This window comes from Teleopsis dalmanni, chromosome 1, assembly GCF_002237135.1.
Source record: "Teleopsis dalmanni isolate 2A chromosome 1, ASM223713v2, whole genome shotgun sequence".
Lineage (NCBI taxonomy): Eukaryota > Metazoa > Arthropoda > Insecta > Diptera > Diopsidae > Teleopsis > Teleopsis dalmanni.
Genome location: NC_051846.1, coordinates 85,442,951 through 85,465,126, shown reverse-complemented (window position 1 = coordinate 85,465,126; position 22,176 = coordinate 85,442,951). Strand labels below are relative to the sequence as shown.

Here is a 22,176-nt window from a genome sequence, read left to right as displayed (position 1 = left end):
AGATTCGTGTCACTTAAGATACTTGTTAAAAAACGGTCTTTAGTTATGAAGTAACGATATACGAATATTTAATTGTGATTAATGATTAATGACATTAAGTACATATATAATTTTGAATTATTATCTCGTTTTCAGAACTTTCTTAAGGTTTTAATTGCTGTTTGGTATATAAAAACCACAATTTTTCATATGTCATTATCATTATATTTGTTTCTATGTTGAAGCTATTTGAGCCAGTGCACTTGAGCACTTTTACTCTTTCTTTACGCCTTAACTAGATTATTGTTTATCACTTCATCAGACTAAGCAATAATTGATCTCAGATCTGCATACCTTCCCGAGGAGCCTGTAACTATTGTGAGATTTGATAACGCGGTGTTGGTAAGTCTGTCAGTTTTCGTTATATTTGTTGTTATTATATTTTTAAATCATGCATATATGAAATTATCAGAAATAAAGTGTTTTCTTTTTATATAAAACAATAGTTAAGTAATTATTAGAAAATATCAAATACGATAAATAAGAAACTTCGTTAATATACTTTAATATAATTAATACTCAAATTAGGTCCAATTTCACGTTTTATTCATTCTGCAACACAATATTATTTTTTCCTTTCTTATGTATGTATTCATCTCTTTGTTCTTCTTCTCCATCTATTCTAATTTCTCTGTTTAATTTATATCTCTTAATTTGTATGCTTTGTAGTTCATACATCATCCACAACTTTTATAGTTGTCTCTATAGCTATCAATTACAATATTATGTTTTTCAACCTTCATTAGTTGTTTTTACCTTTTCAGTAATTTCTTTAAAATGTTCACTCGTTTTGTATTCTATTCACTTGATTTTATATTAGAAAGATCTATATAATCAACGAAATGCTGATATTTCTTACTCTAATTAAGCTGCCCGGACAAGATGACAGTCCCATGGCAGCGATGCTGACGAGTACTGTCAGTTAGTTAATTTTGATAGTAAATTAAATATTTCATTCAATTACACTTATCTCAACTATGGGGCTGATGGAAAAATGTTACACATCTATACTGGTTTCTCATATACCCAGTTTAACTTTAACATGCTATGGAGAAGATCACCATCAATTGCTTAACTCGTTTTGAAGAGTACTGTACTTTGATTCTAGTTCCTAAATAATCTTTAGAGAACTATACAATGGGCTAATGATACTGAACTGAACTCAACTCCACAGTTTGTTGTTATACGCCAGACTAAAACGATTTCTTTTTTCATGTTCTATAGTCATGTCATGTCTTGACCAAGAAAAAAGTAATATAGGTATTTGTACGTCTTTAACTTTTTCACTTTGACTCTTGTTCTCTTTATTTTGTTCTTAATTTTTTATTCTCTCAATGTATGGAGATTAAATTATATGTCATTTACTATTTTCTGTCGTTAGTTTATTAAATTTTGCACTTACTTGGCCTACGTATATTACACCACATCCTTAGATTTATATATATCTACGTAATTATTTAAACACTTTAAACTTGTACTTTTGTAGTTCTTTTCTATCAAAATAAAATGTACTTTTTGCAATTAATAACACTCTTTGATCTTAATCTTTCCTATTTATATTGTTATTGTAGTTTTTTCTCTTAATCGTGAATAATTTAAAGGGTAAATCGGAACCTGTATCAAGTACCAACTTATTACTTCTTACCAACTTTATGTAATCTGTCGAATCAGTTTTATTCTTGTCTTTGTCTGATTACAGATAGCCTTAATTATTTAGTATCGTACATTTAAAAAAATTTCCATTTTTTCTTTTTGAGATGTTTTCCGTCAATATTTTAGCCTTCATACTTTATTAGATATTTTGTATTTTTTTAAAAAAGTGAATCAAAAATATAATATCCTTGATTATTATTTTATATACATATTTTGATTACTTATGTACATTGTGAAATAGGAGGAGATCCCACCCGAGATTATCAAATCAACAGATATACCTACGAGTGCGTAAACCGTTTTTTATATAAACATGTGTAAAATTCGGACAATAACTAGAAACATCTATATTTTCAGTAACATTGGATTCAACGATATTCAATTACATGGATAAAACTTTCTTTTGTAGAAAAAAATATTGATTTGTCTACTTGCGTTTAATTCGTTCTCTCTTGCGTTTAATTCGTTCTTAATTCTCGGTAATGTATTGTCCAAGCTTTTGTAGCAGTTAACTGAATTTAGTTCTACCCTATATCGCTAACAAAATCTGAATTCGAATTCGATTTTTTTATTTATAATCATTTTTTTAAATTATTTAAACTAATTAAATTAAAAATAATAGTAATAAAGACTGAAGTAACTTGCTTCACTTTCGTCTTGCTTCACTTCATAAGTCTACAGGTATCATGGTATCAAATTAATAAAATTAATAATTATATATTATTTATACATTGCTAAAGTAATTTATTAACATCCAAAGATTTTAGAAAACGACTTCATACATACTATGTCTTTAGCTAACCTTAACAAACTTTACAACAACCCAAAAGTAATACAATCTTTGGTGTGTATTCAGTTTCGCAGGAAAATGCCAATAAATCGTTTTTGGCCAGCAACATGCAGTGACTTCAATTTGACTATTGATGCGGTGTGGACTGATGAGCACTTCTAGCCTGCAGCCTGCATCTGTGTGCAATAGACCAATAAGCAATTGGTTTGAATGCGTCTTCTAGCGACTCAATTGCAAGCTTAGCAGTTCAACGTTCTACGTTCATTCAACGAGAAACCGAATTTATTATGGAACCAAAGCCTGCACTCCAACTCAGTCCAGTGTACACACAAGATTTGTTCGCGTATTTCTGGCTTATCGAACGCTACATTTAGCCACTTTAGATGCAAATGTTTACTGACATTGTCACTGCTACGCAGCCAAATCGACGTCCGTGTCAGTTGGATGGTAACGAGTTCCCATATTGAATCTGCATACTATTTTCTCAGCCTATCTTTCAATATCTCTGCCCGTTTGTCTAACTGTCTGTATCAATGCCTTGCTGTTTGGTTGATCGTCTGCTTTCAATTGTAAGCCACTTCGTGCCGTATGAGTCCGACGACGAATTATTACATGTGACGTGTGTGGTCGTCGTAATGTATTCGTTTGTCTGCTGTGCGTTTCCCTGTGACTTCGTCTTGTAGCGGGCGGACCAGCGCTCAACCTACCACAACCAGTTGTGCATGTCTCCTTCCAGATACGCAAACACGACTGCCACTGATTAGGTTGCTCTGCACAAGCAACCGAAGGTGTCGAAAGCTAAGACGCGAGGCTGCTTGTGAATGCAACTCCGTGTTATGTGTGACTTTTATTTTGTCACTCCTTTTGCTACTGCATAATTTTCTGTTTGGAAGATGCCAAATTTGAAACAACGAAAACAATTTCAGGAAAAAACCAAAGCCATATGCACGGAGTGCAGTACGAGGAACTCAGATACATTTTTGTGTGCAGCTAACGCGATTCTATTTATGGTTTTCTCGCAATTAGAGTCGTTCCTGTAATTGTTTTCAAATTGCCGTGTTGACAGCAACTGAAAAAACCACTCCAGACTCGATGCGATAATAAAATTAAGTATTCATGAGTACAAAATTTTTAAACATTCAATGCATTTCCTTGAACAGCAATTAGTGTTGATTGAGATATTTATTAGCATTCGAGCGCATACAAATGCTTAGTTTCAGTGGCTTCACGTAGGAGCAGTAAACGAGGAGCTGCTGGGGACAGAAGCCACGGGAGCAGTAGCCGCAGAGAGTTAAAATTATTCAATATTTAAATGTTTATTAAATAAATATTTAAAAAAAATTTAAAACTAAGTCCACTGTGAAGTCAACATTTGTCAACTTATATAAATAAAATTAAATAAGTAAAAGTAATTTTAAAATATGTTTATTTAAGTTCATAGTTCTAGAAATGTTAGTATTTTGTCTAATAAGGAATACTCAATACAACTTATACTGTTTTCATTAGAAAAAAGATTATTTTAAGGCGCATAATCTTTATATGCCTTGACTATAAGAGGCGCATATTTAACATATCCCGATTCTACTCCCCGATTCTAGTCATTTATTTAATTATTTAAAAATCTACATAATTTAACTATTGATTTAACTATATAGAGGCAAATATTAGCATACTTTGTTGTTAATGCATTCAATTTTAAAAGTCAATTATAACGAATAAATCATGTCTCAAAATAGTAATGACTTACAACAACAAAATTTTACTATTTTATCACTTAATTGCATTTTTGGCAGACCATTCAGCTGTTTCTAGTACTGATAAATACGCATCATCAGTAATATTTTGCAATTATTTCTTATATTTAATTATTTGTAAATAATTTTTTGAGACTGCAAATACCAAGGTTTGAACTCATTTATGCCCTGCTAAATTTGAAGCACAGAGTCAGTGTTATTTATCCAACTGGCCCAATGCCATACTTGACTTGTGTCAAGTATTATTATTGAATAATAAAGCATTTAATATAACTTTTGCAATCAAATAATAATAATAGAACATTTAATGACTATGTAAATAAATTAACCCAAAAATACTATATATAAACATCATTTTAATTTTTAAATATTTCTTATTTAAAAATAACAACTTATCAAAATTAAACCAACTTCTAATAGCAACCTAAGGTACAAAGAAAATCTTATAAACCAACTTCTGCTCAGTATCCGAAGTCATCGTACAATACGAGTTTAAAAGTTAACTCCAATAAAAGCATAAGTAATGGTTCCACAAACAGGACACAGAAATGAAATTTTATATCCTGCCTGAACTCACATACCCAGTATAGCACATTGCAGTGTAAAACCAACAGTTGAAAGCTAGCGGAGCTCTGATAGCAAACTAAGCAATGCATTTGCATATCCAAGGATCTATGTGAACCTGCAAATACCTTCATTACAAAATTATTTTACCAGCATTGCACAATTCATTCCTTTGCATGTAGTTTATTGTTAATTTTACTATTGTCTACTATTCCGTATGATTATTTTAATAAGAATTTACTGAAAAATGTGAAATCTATGTGACTTTTCATGTACATAACTCAGTTTGTTTGAATAAACGGAAATGTTAGCAGATAACTTAATGTAGATTTTTTATGTAGAAGAACTATAAGTTCACTTCAACCTTTTAGCCAGAAAACTGTCTTTATTGACCAGCGACGGGTGCTTTAAAAAACAAATCGCCACGCTATAACTTTTTTTATTATTTGTCATTTTTATCGTCATTAATGTTTGTCTTTATCCCATCCACTCCTGGTCCTACTTCCTGCAAAAGCAAACATATCTTAATACCTAAACTATTAATCTAATCTGTTCAGCGATAATTATAAAAAATCCTTAAAAAGTCCATATTGGCGAACAATCCCTATATGCCGGAATGATTTCTGAAACATTAATCTGAATGAAAACATAGGACATAAGTAGAATATGCGATCAGCTAGAAAGAAAATTAGGAGGATGGTGAGTTATAGATATACTAATATGACAGAAACAGTTATTTCTTTTAAACGTGAGTTCTTTCCTCTATCAGCTCCCACTCACATTGAAATTATCACTGCATCATTTTAACAGTGATAATTTTATCACTGTTAAATTTAATTTTAAACGGAAACTGCTGGTTTAATAGTATTTAATTTTTTGCTAAAAATAAGATAACGCATTAAGATACAGGTAAAGGGGCTAGCGCACCTTGATACTACCCAGCTGCACCCATGAATATAATAGATTTCAATGACTATTTTTTATTCCTGTTATTTTAAGACTGTTAAATTTACTCATTTCATTATGCTTATCATATCATAAAAACTATTATTTATACATATAAAATATATAATATCTGAATTAATTATGAAGAAGTTTTTCGAACAGTACTGAACTAAAACAACAAATATTTATTTTATATTATTTTAATTAATTGTATTTTTGGCTGACAATGCAGTTGTTTCGACTATTGCCAAAAACCCATCATCAGTGGTCTTGGAAATAGTTCTTGTTGTATTTAATTATTTGTAAATAAGTTTTTGAGATTGCAAGCACCAGGCATCGAATTCGTGTCCTGCCAAATTTTAAACTCAGAGTCAGCGCATCTTAACCAATTCACCCTTAACCAAGCCGTACTTGACTCTAATGTTCGCACAAACAAACAAACAAATATTTATGTCATATTTTCTACATTCCACATTTGTTAATTGGATGTATCTTGAAGTTAGTCTACGAAGTATAAAAAATATATATAATGTTTAAATACTTTTTAAAAATGTATTTAAAATTTTAACAAAAATCAATAAGTATTACTTATTAACAATTTAATTGTTAAATAACTGACCTTAAACTCGGTTAAAATAAACTTTATTATTATGTCATTTGCATATTAAAATATTAACAATAATTGTATAATTAATTATTGAAATAAGAGATTTTTTTAAATAAATGTATAAATATATAAATATATATATATTATATATAAAATATATGTATTATATATAATTTATGTATATAAAATGTATAAAATAAATAAGATAATATAATAATGTATATAATAACATATAAAATGAAATAAATAAATAAATAATATATAATATTCATAATATTTATAATTATTTTACAAATCTTAAAAAAATTATAGTAAAAGATTTATTTAAATATATATTTATCAAATATTTATTAAGTATATATTTTAGTAAATTTCTTTATTCAAATTTTATTTCAATCTAAATATACATATAAAAATCATGTTTTTTTTTTGGAAAACGGCTTTAGAGTATTTCAAAATATTTGTATATAATTTTCTGTTATAATAGCAGAGTAACGTAACAAAGCACTCACTGCTCATAACATTTTGCTAACATCACATAATTACACTGCTAAATTTATGTACAAGCACTGTAAAATAAATAAAGATAAATTTAACGAAAATTATTTTTCGTTACAATGTTTTCTATGCAACGAAGGAAAATAATTTCCCCTTTTTAGATAAAAATGTTGTCGAAATGTTAACATAATTTGCGTTACGGTTAAACGCACTTTTTAACCTTCAAATGTCTTCGTCGTACAATTCCCAGTTCGGTTGAGTTTATCTTTGCACATTACAACGAAAGACGCATGACTCAAAGTCAGACTAATGAAACGAATTTCACATTGTAATGTTGCTAAAGGATTTCCTAGCTCTATACTCTAGTTGTGGCGCTCATAAACGATATGGCACGCACTTCACTGCTCTGAGATGGACACAACGAATGGAATAGAACATTACAATCATGACTTGCGCATAGCCGCAACATATGTTAACATAATGAGTACATGACTAATGCGAAAGTAACTAGCGACACAGAGTATCGCACAAGAGTCACTAGACTACAAACAGAAATTTAACCAAAACAGTATCTCGGCATGCGTTTGTTTTGTTTCGTTAAGTTACTTTGTGTTTAGTTGCGCTCACACTCTGTCTAAGCACTACGCTCAGTGACTCTCTCATTTATGCTCTCTCTTCATGGCTCTCCGCTCAATTAAATGCAAACTGCTGCAAGCATGAATGGCAAAGAAGCACATAAGCTATTCGCTAACTCACTTTTACTACCTGCTCATAGGCTGCGTATGTTGGGTTCGTTGAGTGTATCTTGCAGTTTGTTTTCGATTGAGTAACTAAACGAAACTTTCTGTGTTTTTGTTTATTTGGTTTCTTAAGAACACAAATTTTTGCCTGCTCGCATGCTGCCTCAAGATACACAAAAATTCATGAATTTAGTCTTTAAACGTCGTTTGCTGTTTGTAATCGCCAAGAAATTCGAGCGGATCATTTCCATACGCGGACATTTAACACGCGCGAGATACAACTAACGAATGTGAAATAATTTCTATTAAATTTGCAACTAAAGATATATCTTGCAAAAATTATATATTGTGTTTTTATTGAAGTTGTATTGAAAAATATTTTTGGAAACTGATAAGGATTTTTTATGTTAACGATTTTCAAAATAACAAATTGTTTTCTGCCTCATTTCGGTGGTAAAGCAAATGGAAAGAAAACAAAAACATAATAAATATTCCTTGAGGAGAATTCCGAACTCAAGTGAAACGTGTGCTATTCTTTAAATTTAAACCATAAATAATGCATTAGAAGTTTTTACCAACAAAAATCAATTTTGAAACGATACGCTGTAGTCATCTGTAATCTGAAGAAGGCTACTTCTTGTGTGCGGTACATTTGTGGAAACTAAAATAAAATTTCTAGGGAAAATTAAAAATTTAACCAATTTAAATCGTTTTCAATTTTATTTATACAAAAATCGTGCAATAATCAAAATAAATACGGGATACAAATAAATAAATCCTGCAATCCGATTCATAGTTGTGTAGAAAAGTTACCCTAAAACGTAAAGAAATTTACGGCACTTGACCTGACTCCTCGCTGGCCAAGTAAAACGGATTAAACCAAATGTAAAAACAGGCAGACGAGAAGCCACAGTGTCGTCCACGTTAACTCAAGGAACGCAAACGGCAAGGAATCGCATATGCTTACATACGCTCGCTAACCAATTCCAGCTAAAGGCATTTTGAATATATTTTATTGCTTAGCTGCAGGACAGGCACACACGGCACGGAAAAAAGGCAATTCCCATTTTGCTACCCACACAACAAGGCAACAACAAGTCCACAACAACAGACCTCAGCAGAACTCCAAGAAGGAAACCAGCTTCGAATACCTATACCAGCTTGGAGCAAGCACGGGCCAGGAAGCATTGCAGAAGACGTTATGCAAATGTCTCATGGGGGTTTGAACAAAAAGTGAAGATATAAAATTTATAAGTCAAGATTGCGCCAAAGTCATAAAAGTAGAAAGCAAAGAAAAGTTGTAATAAAATATGTTGTTTCAGTCGAAAACGTGCTGAAACGTGCAAAGTGCAGTAAAGCAAACCGTAAAAATCATAAAATCAAAAAGTGCAGTGAAAATCAATAGAAGTAAAAAATTATTGTAAAGTACAAAAATAAAGTAGTATTAAATGAAAATGTGTTAAATTGAAAATAAAACATTGATTGGTGGCTTGAAAAAATTTAAAGGAATTTAAATAAATTTACTTACCAATGACGCAGCTTGGCGAATAAACGGACGACAGTGGGTGTATGAAAGCTAGCCGATAGGAGCCTGTCTAGAAATTGGCTTGTAACGGAACTAGCAAATTACTAGCTTAGTTTAATTCATCTAAGGCTTAAATTATTTTTCAACTTTGACCGGTTCTTCTAAAAACCATCAAAATTAAGTTCTCAAAGCAAAATCATCACGCATACCGTCACACCGAAAACATCTACGACGGTGGCACCGACACTGACGACGACGAATGTCCATTGGAAGCAAATATGAATCCATATGAGTATGAAAGCACCCTGGATTGTCGAGATGATAATCGCGGTCCTGGACCCGGTTCATTGAGACAACAACAGCAACAACAACAGCAGCAGCAGCAACAACAACATACACTACAATCACAACATAATACGTTGCAGCATCAGAATCAACAAAATTTACAATTGCAACAGCAGCAGCAACAGCAACCGTCACATTACGACTACGAGTATCAACATTTACCGCATCGTCCTCCAAATGATGCAAATTCTACAGCGTCGCGCACACATGGCAGACAAGGCAAGTGCAACCAAAATGTTTTCAGCAATTTTCCAAATTTCCCAAAATAAGAAAAATCTTCTTCCTGCTGCCTGTCGCTCCACTATTTTTACATACTCGTACTATGCCATAGTTTTGTGGTATAGTATTTTCTGCTCATTTCGTGCATTTTGGGTTCAGTTCAGTTTCAGTTTGTTGAGGTACGGATATCAGAGTCGGTGTTGGTTGGTTGGTTGATAGAATGCTAGGTTGGTAGGTTGGTGTCTGTGCACCAAAATTAATTAAATTTTCTTTTGTTCGTATTTGAGATTTTTCCACTGCAGCTGGAAAGGATGAGAACAAAGATTTTCATGTGTGAAAATACTTGTGCCTGCTCACATTTTTGTCAGCTTGTTTTCCTTATTTTTGTTCTTTAATATTTCATGTGTGTTTTGTGTCATTTTAAATTTTGTTTTAAAACAGAAAATAAGTTTTGGTTTAAGTGCTTGTTGCTTATGTAGTAAAAGATGTAGATACAAATGAAACTCACCGAGCAGAAAAGTGATACTCGCACTCGTACTCGTAGTACAAATAATGAGGACAATGAGGAAGTATCTGCACATTTTCATGATATGTAATTTATGCAAGAAACAAATGTTTACTGCATTTTTATAATTTACATCACTATTTTTTTTTTGTTTTTTTTTTTTTGTAAAATTTCATTAAAAGTATAATCAAAATTTTTGCTATTTAGTGACAGTAGATAAAATTTTAAAAACAGTTTACATATAAGAACAGAATTTACATAATTGCAGGAAGCATTTTTTAAATTCCTTTTTATTCTGATATAAATGATTAACATATCTATGTTGACTTATAAAGTTAATTTTATAATTTAAATTGCATTTAATTTTGAGAAATTTATTTTAGAGTGTAACCTCATAAATTTATATAATATACGAATTTATATAAATCAGATAGTTGGTAGGGAACTCATTCCAAAATATATATTTTTATCATAATTTGGGTTATTAAAAGGTGCCAAGTTATCGTAGGTATTATATTAAAAAAAGCTTAAACCTTTACGTACTTATTAAATTTAGTAGTTTATTTTTTATATATTTACTAAATTTAAATGTTTTTATTTTATTTTATTAATATTTTTTTAAAAGTATCTTTATCTATAGCATCTACATCATATATGTCTATCGAATTTTATTTTGTAAAATAAGAAATCACATAAAAAATAACACTCCACAAGGAGATAAAAGAGTTAAGAATATTTTAAAATAATACATTACTTAAGTATTGTCTTTTATTTTATTTGTATACTTCTTTCAGATTTATGTCTTATAATTTATTCAATTCCTTATTCCAATTGATATATATCTTATTATGGTAACGAACAGTCCTTCAGCTCCAAGCATTTATTATTCAAAACCATTAAAGTATTTTATCCATAGTATATAAAATAGCTAAAATTAAAAAAACTGCGGAAAATATTACTTATAAAGCTATTACATTTTTTTTTAAATTGCAAAATTAAAATGTTACTTAGACAACAAATATATGCTTAACTATTATAATATATAATTTATGTTAAATAGATAGTTAAATTTTGAAAAGTTGGGAACTATGTCACCACGTCACTGCATCCTTTGAGGATTATTGTGACAAATCCACTTTAGTTCCATAGGCGCATAGCATTTAAAAATGTCATTATGTCCATTGGAGAGATAATGATAACTGGATAGATAGTTGATATGCACCAAAGTCTTAGTCTGGCAAGACTATCACAATGACACCAATTTATATTAACATAATATATATAAAAATTATCACATTATTATTTAATTTAATTAATGTGTTTATAAATATATATATAAAAAATATATTTAATTTTATAATATTATTTGCACAATATATGCACAAGTTTTTTTATGAAAATCACACCACAAGTTTATTTATGTAAATAAATTATTTCTATTAAATTTAATATATAAAATGAATAATAACGAAACTATATTCTTCAAATATATTATTTTCTAAATCGAAATTCTTTTCTTAGTACTAAGATTTTTTATTAGTAATGCACAACACAATATTGCTTTTAATAAATTAATTAATTTAATTAATTAATTATTTCTTTGCTATAATGAAATTCATAACTTCATTAATGATTTTGTAGATACTAATGACGCTTAAAATTAAAATTAATCATAATTATTATTATATTATTATTTAATCTTTATTTAGAGTACACAAATTTCTTCTAAGTATTAATTTACACTGAATTCCTGAAAGATTTGATTGCTATTACTACGTTTAAATTAATTCAACAAATTTGTTAGTTTGTTGCAGTTTTAAAGATAGTTTAACTTTTTTCTTAAAGCCTAGAACAAACATTAATTGGGTTCTGGAGCCGCAGCGGAGCAGTGCGATCTTAGCAGACCTTTTGTTCTAAATTCTAGAAAATATATTAAAAAAAAATAAAAATTTTTAATATAAAAAAAGATATTCTGATTGATTTATTATAAAAGTCTATTATATACAAAAAATGAATTACGTTAGTAAATATAAAGCACATAGCAAACTATTTGAATAGAAGCCTTATAAAGATGTTAAACAAAATTTCTTACTAATAAATAATTTTTATTATAAAATAAAATATTCTTCTCTGATAAGTTTATTAGGTAGGGTTTTTATAGAAAAATGTTAATTATGTTAGTATAAATAAAATATTTACACGATTTTAACTGGTTTTAGTTTATTTCAACTACAATCTTAATAAAATATAATCAAGTCAGTAATTTAGTTCATTGTTCTATTATACACTTATAATTATGTTATACTAAATACTACATTAAATTATGTTTAGAAGTAAAGAATATAACAAAAATTTAGTTTTTTGGCTTCATTTAGTGTAGTTAATGTCAGTATATAATAATTTATGAATAAACTCGCTTCAGTATGCATTCATTACTATCATAAATAAAATTTATTAGAGTTAATAAATGAAATAATAAAAATATTAATTAACGATATGTGCACATTTATATACACTCCATACCTTCAGATAAATTCATATCATTAATAAATAATTATCTCTGGTCTAATGCTTTAATTGAATCTCAAATTTTTAAAGTTAAAGGTAGCAACTAAATATTTAACACATTTTTATAAATACATATATTAAATGTAGTTTATATTTTTGCTTTATTTGAGTTTATAGAAATGTATAATAATTTTAGCTTTATAAAAAGTAACTGTGAAGTATTGGTATCTGCACTTCCTTAATAAAAATTTGTTCACGTAATTCGAACAATTCAATAACCAGCATAAAGATACAAAGTATAAAGTAATTAATCTCTTCATTATGGAAATAATTTTAATATAGTGCATATAATAAAATTTTTAACTTAAAAAGTTAATGTGTTATAAATAAAAGATTGAGAAATAAAGTATGAAATAAATTATTGATCTTAGTTTGTCATAAATATGCACGATATTTATGTTTTATTTATACAACTAATAAATATAAATATAACAAAGTTAAAAGAATTATTAAAAATTTTTATTTAACCCTAAAGTTAGGATGTAAGAAAAATATTTACCAACGGTATTTTAAGGTGACTTTTAATAAATCGATTAACTCTTCAAGTACATACGTCTGTATTGAAATAAATTTATTTCTTTTTAACCTACAATACTTTTAAATCAAAAATAGTAATTATATTTTAGAATTATTTTAACAATTGTGACTTCAGCGAATTACAGAAATATTTATATTTAAAAGTCACTTAAATATTTAAAATATCTTGATAAAAACCTTAAAATGGATTGTAAAATAATAAAAAAACATAATTTGTTTTTTCTTGTAATTTAATATAGATAAATAATATTACAGAAGCTAAAAGATTTTTAAAAATTTAATAATATAAGTTCTTGGTTAAATCCATATTCTTATTTTCCTAAGAATTTTTTTATTTTACTATTTTTGAATAGTAGGGACGAATATGTAGAAATACGAGTTCTACTGTTCAAAAAATTATTAGAAATGACATGAAACATTACTACAGTGTATTATTATAATGAAAATAGAATATGATATATTTAATATATTTATATTTTTAATATATATTTCAATAAAAATATTAACAAACATTTTTCTTGGAATTATTATTACAATCTAAATAAATATAGTATATAGTGTAAAATAAAATAAAACAGCAATGAGATAATTGTTAATTATCTTATAATAACACAAGGAGAGCTTTTTAAACATACATTAAATATTAATATAAACAACTAGTCAAAGATAAAACATTTGCTAAATAATTTTTCTTTTTTTATAATATATTTAAATATATGTATAATATGTAAATGTATGATATGTAAAGCATGCCATCAAATATATCAAGTTCTATAAGGCTAAGTATATATTTTTTGTTTTGGCGTTTTTTCCGGTGACTAGCCTTCACCATGTCTGGATATTATCATTAGTCAATACACCGTGGGCCTGGGTCAATAACCATGTAAGTGGTTATGGTGCCATGACTGTGGCAAAAGTCAGTTGCAATATTGGAGATTTGAATCAAAAATAGAAAATCCAAGTTTATAGCTTTTAATCAATATGTGATTATATATCAACTTTATTTTATTTTTGTTTGTTTTATTAATACATATATCTTCTAAAACAATTTTTGTTTTGTAAACTTCAGTAAAAGAGATTGCCATCATCCTTCTTAATTATATTTTATATATTTTAGTACATATATGCTTAATAGGCTTTTCTGGTCTAATATTTTCGTTAAATTTTGATATGTGCTTAGTAGGCTTTATAGGTCTAATATTTTTTCAGGGATTAATTTGTTGGTGTTATTATTTTGTTGTTGACTCTTCACATATAACAAATAGGTCTCTATATTTATTCACAATTTCAATTCATTCATATTTCAATAGTCTCACGCATCCCAACTTTTTTCTTTGTGTCTTTTTGCTTATAAATTAAACAAATATATTCACTAATATTTGCTAAAATTCTAATTTTAGTATTTTAATATATGTCTTAATCATTGATTGTAATTTATTTTTTCTACTTCCTTTATATAACAATATTTTAATATAAAATTTCCTTTCGCTTAAGCTGAAAAATTAATTTTTAAATGAATTCTAATTATTTTTATTTAAACTGAAGTCTTTTTTCTTCTCATTAGTTCAATTTTCCTTTTGGTATTTCCTTGAAAAATATTTAATATCTCTCCACATTTCCCATTGCCCACTTCTCTGAAGGATCTGTTGAAAAATTGACTTAATATATTTTCTTTCTAACAAATTGCAGCTTATCTTGTTCAAAAAAATTTTTATAATTTTTTGCATAAATTAACTAAAATCCTTAAAAATCCAGTCAAAAATCGCTTCCAACTCAATAATTTCTTAACTAAGTTGAAAAAGGAGCACAACACATAACAGAAAAAGCGAAAAAAAACACAATATTATGAGAAACAACAATAAAAAGTATCCCTTAAATCTGACAATTAAGCCGCTCATGCCAACTTTGAGGAATAAATTAGCCTTCGCGTTAATTCAACTGTTATTATATTTTGAGCGCTGTGTTATTCTTATTGTTGTTGTTGGTGTTGTTGTTGTTTGAGTATGTTTGAGTATGTTTGTTGTTGTTGCTTTTTAATATAATTTTTTGTGCTTTTAAATATGATTTTTCCAGTTGAGTAATTTTTCAAAACGACCAACAGTCTAATAGTAACAAAGTAACAACAACGACTATAACAACAACAACTACTACAACAACAGAGCAAATGAGAATTACAAAAACAAAGGCCAAAAATATGAACGAAGCAATCCTGTGTAAAATTGTGCCACAGCCACAATTCCTAGGGCTCATTATGACACTACAAAGTGGTGAAAAAAATAAAAAAAAAATATGAAAAAATAGTAGTTAAAGGGAAAGACGTAAAATATAAAGTCAAACATTTTATTATTTGCTTTATTAATAAAACAACAACACTGGAAAATGGGAAATGATGAAAAAGGAGCAGGAAAAAAACCGAACAGAAAACACAAATGATGAAATTATGAATTTTCATCAAACGACACGTTTGTACAGGGTGCGGCAGCGAAAGCGCGAGAAACAGGCAAAGCAGGATTTTTGCCATTGCAAATGAAACATTTTTGCAGAGACTTTGCTACGATATCCTTTTGTTATAATTTGAAAATCCTGTAAGAAAGTACGCCGGCGGGTTCTTTGCATTTCACATGGCGGCGCAACAGTGACAATACAACAATTGTGTCGAGTGCCCCTTTTTGTCATTAAAGGCATTCGCAAAAAAAAATTCCCTTACAAAAAAACGGAATTATTTGCTAACATAAGAAACGGCGAAATTGAAACAGGCGCGGACAGACGACAAGCGACAGGACAGCCGCTGGTGTCCTTTGTCGCATTTTAAAGTAGCCAGGATTACTAAATTTTTTATTTTGTGTGCGTTTGGAAAACCGGGCAACAGGCTTAAATTCTGCGTTCCTCGCAAATACTTCAATCACTAAATTCTGTTATACGATTCTTTGTCCAGGAACAGTTCCGTTTTTTTTTAGTTTTCTGTTGTATATCCTTTATTATTTAAAAAAAAAAAAAAAGGTTTACAAATCATTACAATTAAAGAGGTTCACATTCTTGCGTTGTATTTGTTGCTTTTGTCCTAAGTTTTTCATTTATTTTTTATTTTTCATTTTCTTATTTTTATTTTACGTTTAAATTAAATTGAGTCCTGCAAATGTTACATTAAAAGTTGTCTTCTTCTTTTATTTCTTCGAAAAGCGGATTTTCCATTCAAAGTCAATCTGTACTCAGTTCTTCTGCACAAATTTTTGGGTTATAAGTGAATTTGACAAGTGGGATTTGTAAAATTCATTATTCGCATTTTAAACAGAAAAGTAAGAAGAATAGTACCTTCTCAAATATTTCGAATAAAATTATTTGCTTCTGTCATGACTTCTTTGTTCAAATAATGAGAAAACAAGTGGGTTAACATAATTTTCAAAGCTGCAAAAGAAAAAACAATTAGAAATACAATTAGGATCTTTGGTCTGTAAGATAATGTGATATCATAAATGCAAAATAAAGTTTAATTATTTAACCCCCGAAGTAATCTATAAAAACGACACCGCGAATTTAATATGATTAATAAGTATGGCATATATGGGATGACTCGTTACAGTTAGCAGGTCACACTGATTCGTTAGATAACTAATATATTATCATTCGAGAATTCTAATACGAGTAGCTGATTAGCTAATATATTTTGTATTACTAAAACTTGAAAACCTTCGTGCTTAAGTTTTATTCATAATTCGTCTAAATAAAGCTCGACTCACAGTATAACGATGAAATTATAGAATATGTTACAATTTCTTTTATAAGAAGTTTGTAAGTCTGAACTTATTTTTGCTCACTTTATTCAATAGCAGGATTCAATGAAATGAGCAAATTTGTCGCACACAATTCTATTTAGTAGACTATCAGATTTACAGTAATACCCTGATTATCAAAACTTACATAAATATAAAATAAGACCACTAAGTTCTTGATTTAAACAGGACTTAAGTTATTATTGAGACTGATTACATTAAAATCGCCCCCAAATCTGCCATAAGCTTGTTAATTCTAATTAATTAGTTTATTAATCTAATTCTAAAAGCTTATGACAGTTTTGTTTTTATTTTGAAGATGTTAAATTAATACTATAACATGAACCCTAAACATACTTTATTTTTAGTTGTCTATTTACTCCTTTCAATAACTTGACTCACGATTTCCGTTCCTCAAAACCAACGAGAATTTACAAATAATGTTCTTTTTCTATTATTAAGTATTTATTAATTATTAGTAAATTTAGATATTAGTTATAATAATTAAATGCCTGTCTTGAATTCTATTAAGACAGGCAGATATTTTGAATCTATATCTAAATATATATATTTATTCTATTTAAAATAAAATACGATTTTCAAGAAATTAAAAAAAAATCACAAAACCGTGAAAGTCTAGTTTTTGCGACTCCCACATCGCGATAAGAATCGCTGACACTACTGAGAAATTATATGCTTCCTATCTTTAATAACTTCAGTTCCGGTTTTTATTGATATTCAAAAGTTCGTTAGTGAAATATCGTTTTGGAAAATTTTTTATTTGTTTCCAAATGAAAACGAGCAATGCTTTCTGTGAAATATATTTTCATAAAAGTAAAAACTTTTAAAACAATTGAAATGAAACAATTGAAGCTTGAAACAGACGCAAAAACAGAAGTTGTAAATTTAGTATAAATAAAATTTTACCAATTTCAGTTAACAAATAAAAAATATGAAAAAAAAATAACAGAAGAATTACAAAATAGCCATAAATTATGGGAATTTTTTTTTTTTTTTGGCAAAAGTGCTACAACCAGAAGAAGCCCAGATACAGTATTTCGAAATATTTCAATGCCACACTAACTCCTACTATTGTACATCCAACCCTTACCAGCTCCCTTTGCCCCACTTTATTGTAATATAACGAAACCAAAATCCAATTTACAGACACCAGAAATCGAAAAGAACTGAAAAAACGTTTGCCGTTTGCGAACAACAGACGCAGCAGCCAAAATTTTTGTAAGCGTTACGCTCGTAAATTTTCTATATGAAAATTAAAAACAAAAAAGTTTATGAATATGAATAAAATGAATGAAACAATAAAAATAATAATAATAATACTAATGAAAAAATTGTTCAACAAAATTTTTATAGAACGATGGTTTCCGCATTGGTGCAGAATTGATTGTGTCATTTCTGTTCGCTGGAGCTGATCTGCTCCTTACAAAATAGTAGCGAATTTTTATTAGCAATGCAAAAGAGTGCAAACCATCAAAAAATTAAGAAAACAGCAAAACTCTAATTCTGAAACACTGAAAATGTGTTTCCAATAGAACAACAACAAAAAGAACAACAACAAACATTGTTACTAATGCGCAAAATTTGTTGCTCATAAAAAGTCGAATTGAGCACATTTCAGCCCGTAGCCTGTTTAATTTGCTCATTTCACTTGATGTTGCTGTAGTTGTTGTTATTGTTGACTTTACAGCTTTCCTACTTTATTAGTCACTTATAGCAACACTGTGAAAAATCTGAGTGGCATTAAAGATTTTAACGTGAACATTTCGAAAAGCAGTTTTTAATTTTATTTTTATTACATACTTAAGTTTTGATATGCATTAGAAACAAGAAGAAGAAGAAGACTAAGATGAAGAAATTTTAGTGTTGACCATAACAGCTCCCCACGGCCTAAGTGTTTTTCTATGCCAAGCACTTTACGTCGCTCATAAATATGTATGTATTTCGCTAGCTAGTGAGAAACAAGTGAAATATCCGCCACTCAACAGCTATATAACAGCATACATACAACTATACAACTACCAAACGCCCACCCAAAGTAATGAAGGCTCAGTCCACTAAGCAATTTGTTGCATGCAAAAACAAAAACCAAAAAAAAAGAAACAGAAAACCAAATTTTAATGCCTCCCAATTCGCACCTCATAAAAACTAAAGGAAATGCTGCCAAACAAAGCATATTTTTTGTTTTTAATTTTTTTGCTACTTTTACCTTCGCCAGCACTAAAATTAATAAACAAAATGTTTTTTACTTTTGGCGTCACTTAAAAACTCAAAAAAAAACAAAGCCAATCGAAAAAAAACACTCAAAAGTTGCAATTTTTTATTTTATTATTATTTTTTTCATCACTTTTCATTTCAATTCATAGTCCAAATAAGAAATTCTAATATTTGTTGCTGCTTTTTTTGACATGCAGCAATGCGAGTAAGTGCAACAATAAACAACAACAACAACAGCAATATAATAAAAACATTGTATAGAAGCTTTTCGACAAGGTCGCATTTATGCTATTTTATAAATAAAATATTTATTTCACACTTCATACTTCTTCCTCTTGTTGTTGTTCAATTCTTGTTGCTGCTGTTGTTGTTGTTGCCGACGGTGGCGATGTTCCACTTGCTCTGCAAGTTCTGTTTTGAATTTGTTCTCTCTCTTGTTGTTGTTGCTATTATTTTTCCTTTATAATGTGTTTTGCTTATTCCACTTACTTCACACCGTCTGATTAGTTTACTATATTGTACGTTTAGCGGTTGTTTTCTTAGTTGCGGCTAATTTATAGCCAAAAATTGTTGTTGCCTCTCCTGTCGTTGTGGTGTGTGGCTGATGCTGCCACTCTGAGCCAGTTCCACCTCACCACACTTCATTCGTAAAAACTTTTGCGAAATTTCCAGCCGAAATATCTTTCTTGGGGGTACTTCAAATAAACAAACGTGAAATTATTTATAATCGTAAAAATTTACATAAAAACAATTTTTAAATAAAATTTTTCACAGGAAAAAAATTAAAATTAAAATTAATGCTTAAAAACAATGTAAACATTTTTATAGTTAATATTATTTGTTTTTTAATACATAATTGTGTGATATCAGAAATAATTATAAACGAATTGTAAATACCGCAGATTGTGATTTACTTGTTTAGAGGAATGATTCACATCCGCCACTTCATTTTTTCTCGTAAAGTATAATAAATAAGATTAAATTTAAGCTTGTTTATAAGAATTTAATCTACAACTGTTTAATCTAGTAATAGAGAAATTATTATTTGTTAAAAATATTTATTCCAACATTTTTCTAAAAATCTGAAACTAAGATCTACCCAAAAGAAAGCAACCATAGAAAGGCTCCTATTTGTTCCTGAGCCCTTCTATGGTTGCAAACTTTACACTCTCACTACACACTCTTAATTATCAGAAAAGGAAAAGAAAATATGTTTACTGACCGTTGGCTTAATAATGTAGGAGAACCTAAACTGGAACAGATTCACATTCTAGCAAAGAAAATATCAAATAATCTACTTCCGCTGAGCAGAGTGGAACTTCGTATTCTATATAGATGTAATCTCAAGAATTACCGTTATAAGTTAGATATTTTAAATGCGGTTGTTTATTGAATTTGAAATACGGAAATCGAGTGTTCTGTCATTAGTAAATAAGAGTTCACCAATTTAGGTGGCTTTGTTATATCCGCATACAAACCTCTAACAGGATTCAGATATATTAAAAGTCTAAATAGACAAGGTTGAAAACCATATCTGTGCACAATAGATCTTCTCTACGCTAGTCGCAGTATGTCTTGTTTTTTAAAATTTGTAACAATCACTAAAATATGATTCAAAACAAGTTGATCCTTTGACATAACGTACTTTCACCCAGAAAGTTAATAGACAGAGTCATATACTTAAAATTTACTGGTAGTCTAGTGATTGTTTTCAAGCAAAAATTTTGTATTCTTTAAAATGAATTTTGTAATACAACTGTTTGTCATCCAATGAAACTAAAATTTTGTGACTTTTTAAATATAAACGATTATTTATTCATTTAATTTCAAACAAATATTTCCGTAATGAAGCAGAAACTCACTGTCTTCCATTATTTTTAGTCCATTATTTTTAACTATTGTTTCATCTATTCAAATTACCATACTAAAACTACATAAGAATTGTTTTACTTTATTGAACTAATTTCAATTATGAAAAGAAACCTTTACATACTTCCGATATAGAGTCATTATAATTCATCCAAGCTTATATTGTGGTGTAAACATTACAATAAATAATACAAACAATTTTCTTAAACAGGGTTTCACAAACGCTAGTCCTATAATTAGTACCACTGGTGAATAAAATATTATCTTTTCGCGTTTTTATTGATTTTATTTTTTGGACACCGGTCCTTGCAAAAAAACATTGAATATATTACCGCTGCTGGTAATGTACTAAATAATATATATAATACACATATAGTAATAATATATATAATATAATATATATAATATATACGTTCGCACTATACTTCTGATGAAGAAACACAATATTATAATACACAAGATAACATCGTTTTTGTTTCAAATTTCTAGTTTTTTTTATTTTCTGCTCTTACACGTAGCCTAAAATAGTCTATAAAGATTTCCTTTTAGTATCATTACAAATTTTAAAAAAGAAAGAAAAAATTTTCTTAATTAGAAGAAAACTAAAATTCTAAAATGGCAGAAAAGAAAATATTCTTAGATAAATCTTCAGTTAGTGTTGCGAATTTCTTTAGAATTTTTCTGTATAAACATTTCGATGTTAAATAGAGGTAAAAAAATAGAATGAAATTTTCTATTATAGATAGTTTTAATATCTTTTATTAAAGAAACAGAATGTTTCGTTGTGATTATATAGTACAAGCAAATTTAACAATTAAAATTATTTAAAATATTTTTTCATATTCCATATTTTTGCAGTTTTATTTCAGTTTTTATTGCAGACGTTAAATTTTACGATTTCCTACAAAAAAGTACTTGATTTCTTGAAACGCGCGATCTATGTATGAATGCAAATTTATTGTTTGGCATTTCATTTGCGTAATTCTAATTGCAGGCACGCATATATCATTTTC

The 22,176-nt window shown here is 28.5% G+C and overlaps 1 protein-coding gene across 3 annotated transcripts in view; it reads left to right on the top strand.

The window, feature by feature from the left end:
• Positions 1 to 7,720: 7,720 nt before the first annotated feature.
• LOC119668657 (teneurin-m) overlaps positions 7,721 to 22,176 on the top strand; it is a 345,384-nt gene continuing 330,928 nt past the window's right edge. For 2 of the 3 annotated variants that reach the window (XM_038078241.1, XM_038078240.1), the window contains exon 1: positions 7,721 to 9,679. In XM_038078241.1, the coding sequence (XP_037934169.1) occupies positions 9,394 to 9,679 (286 nt within the window). In that variant the 5' untranslated portion in view covers positions 7,721 to 9,393. The remainder of the gene's footprint in view (positions 9,680 to 22,176) is intronic. The other variant, XM_038078242.1, reaches the window with a different exon arrangement.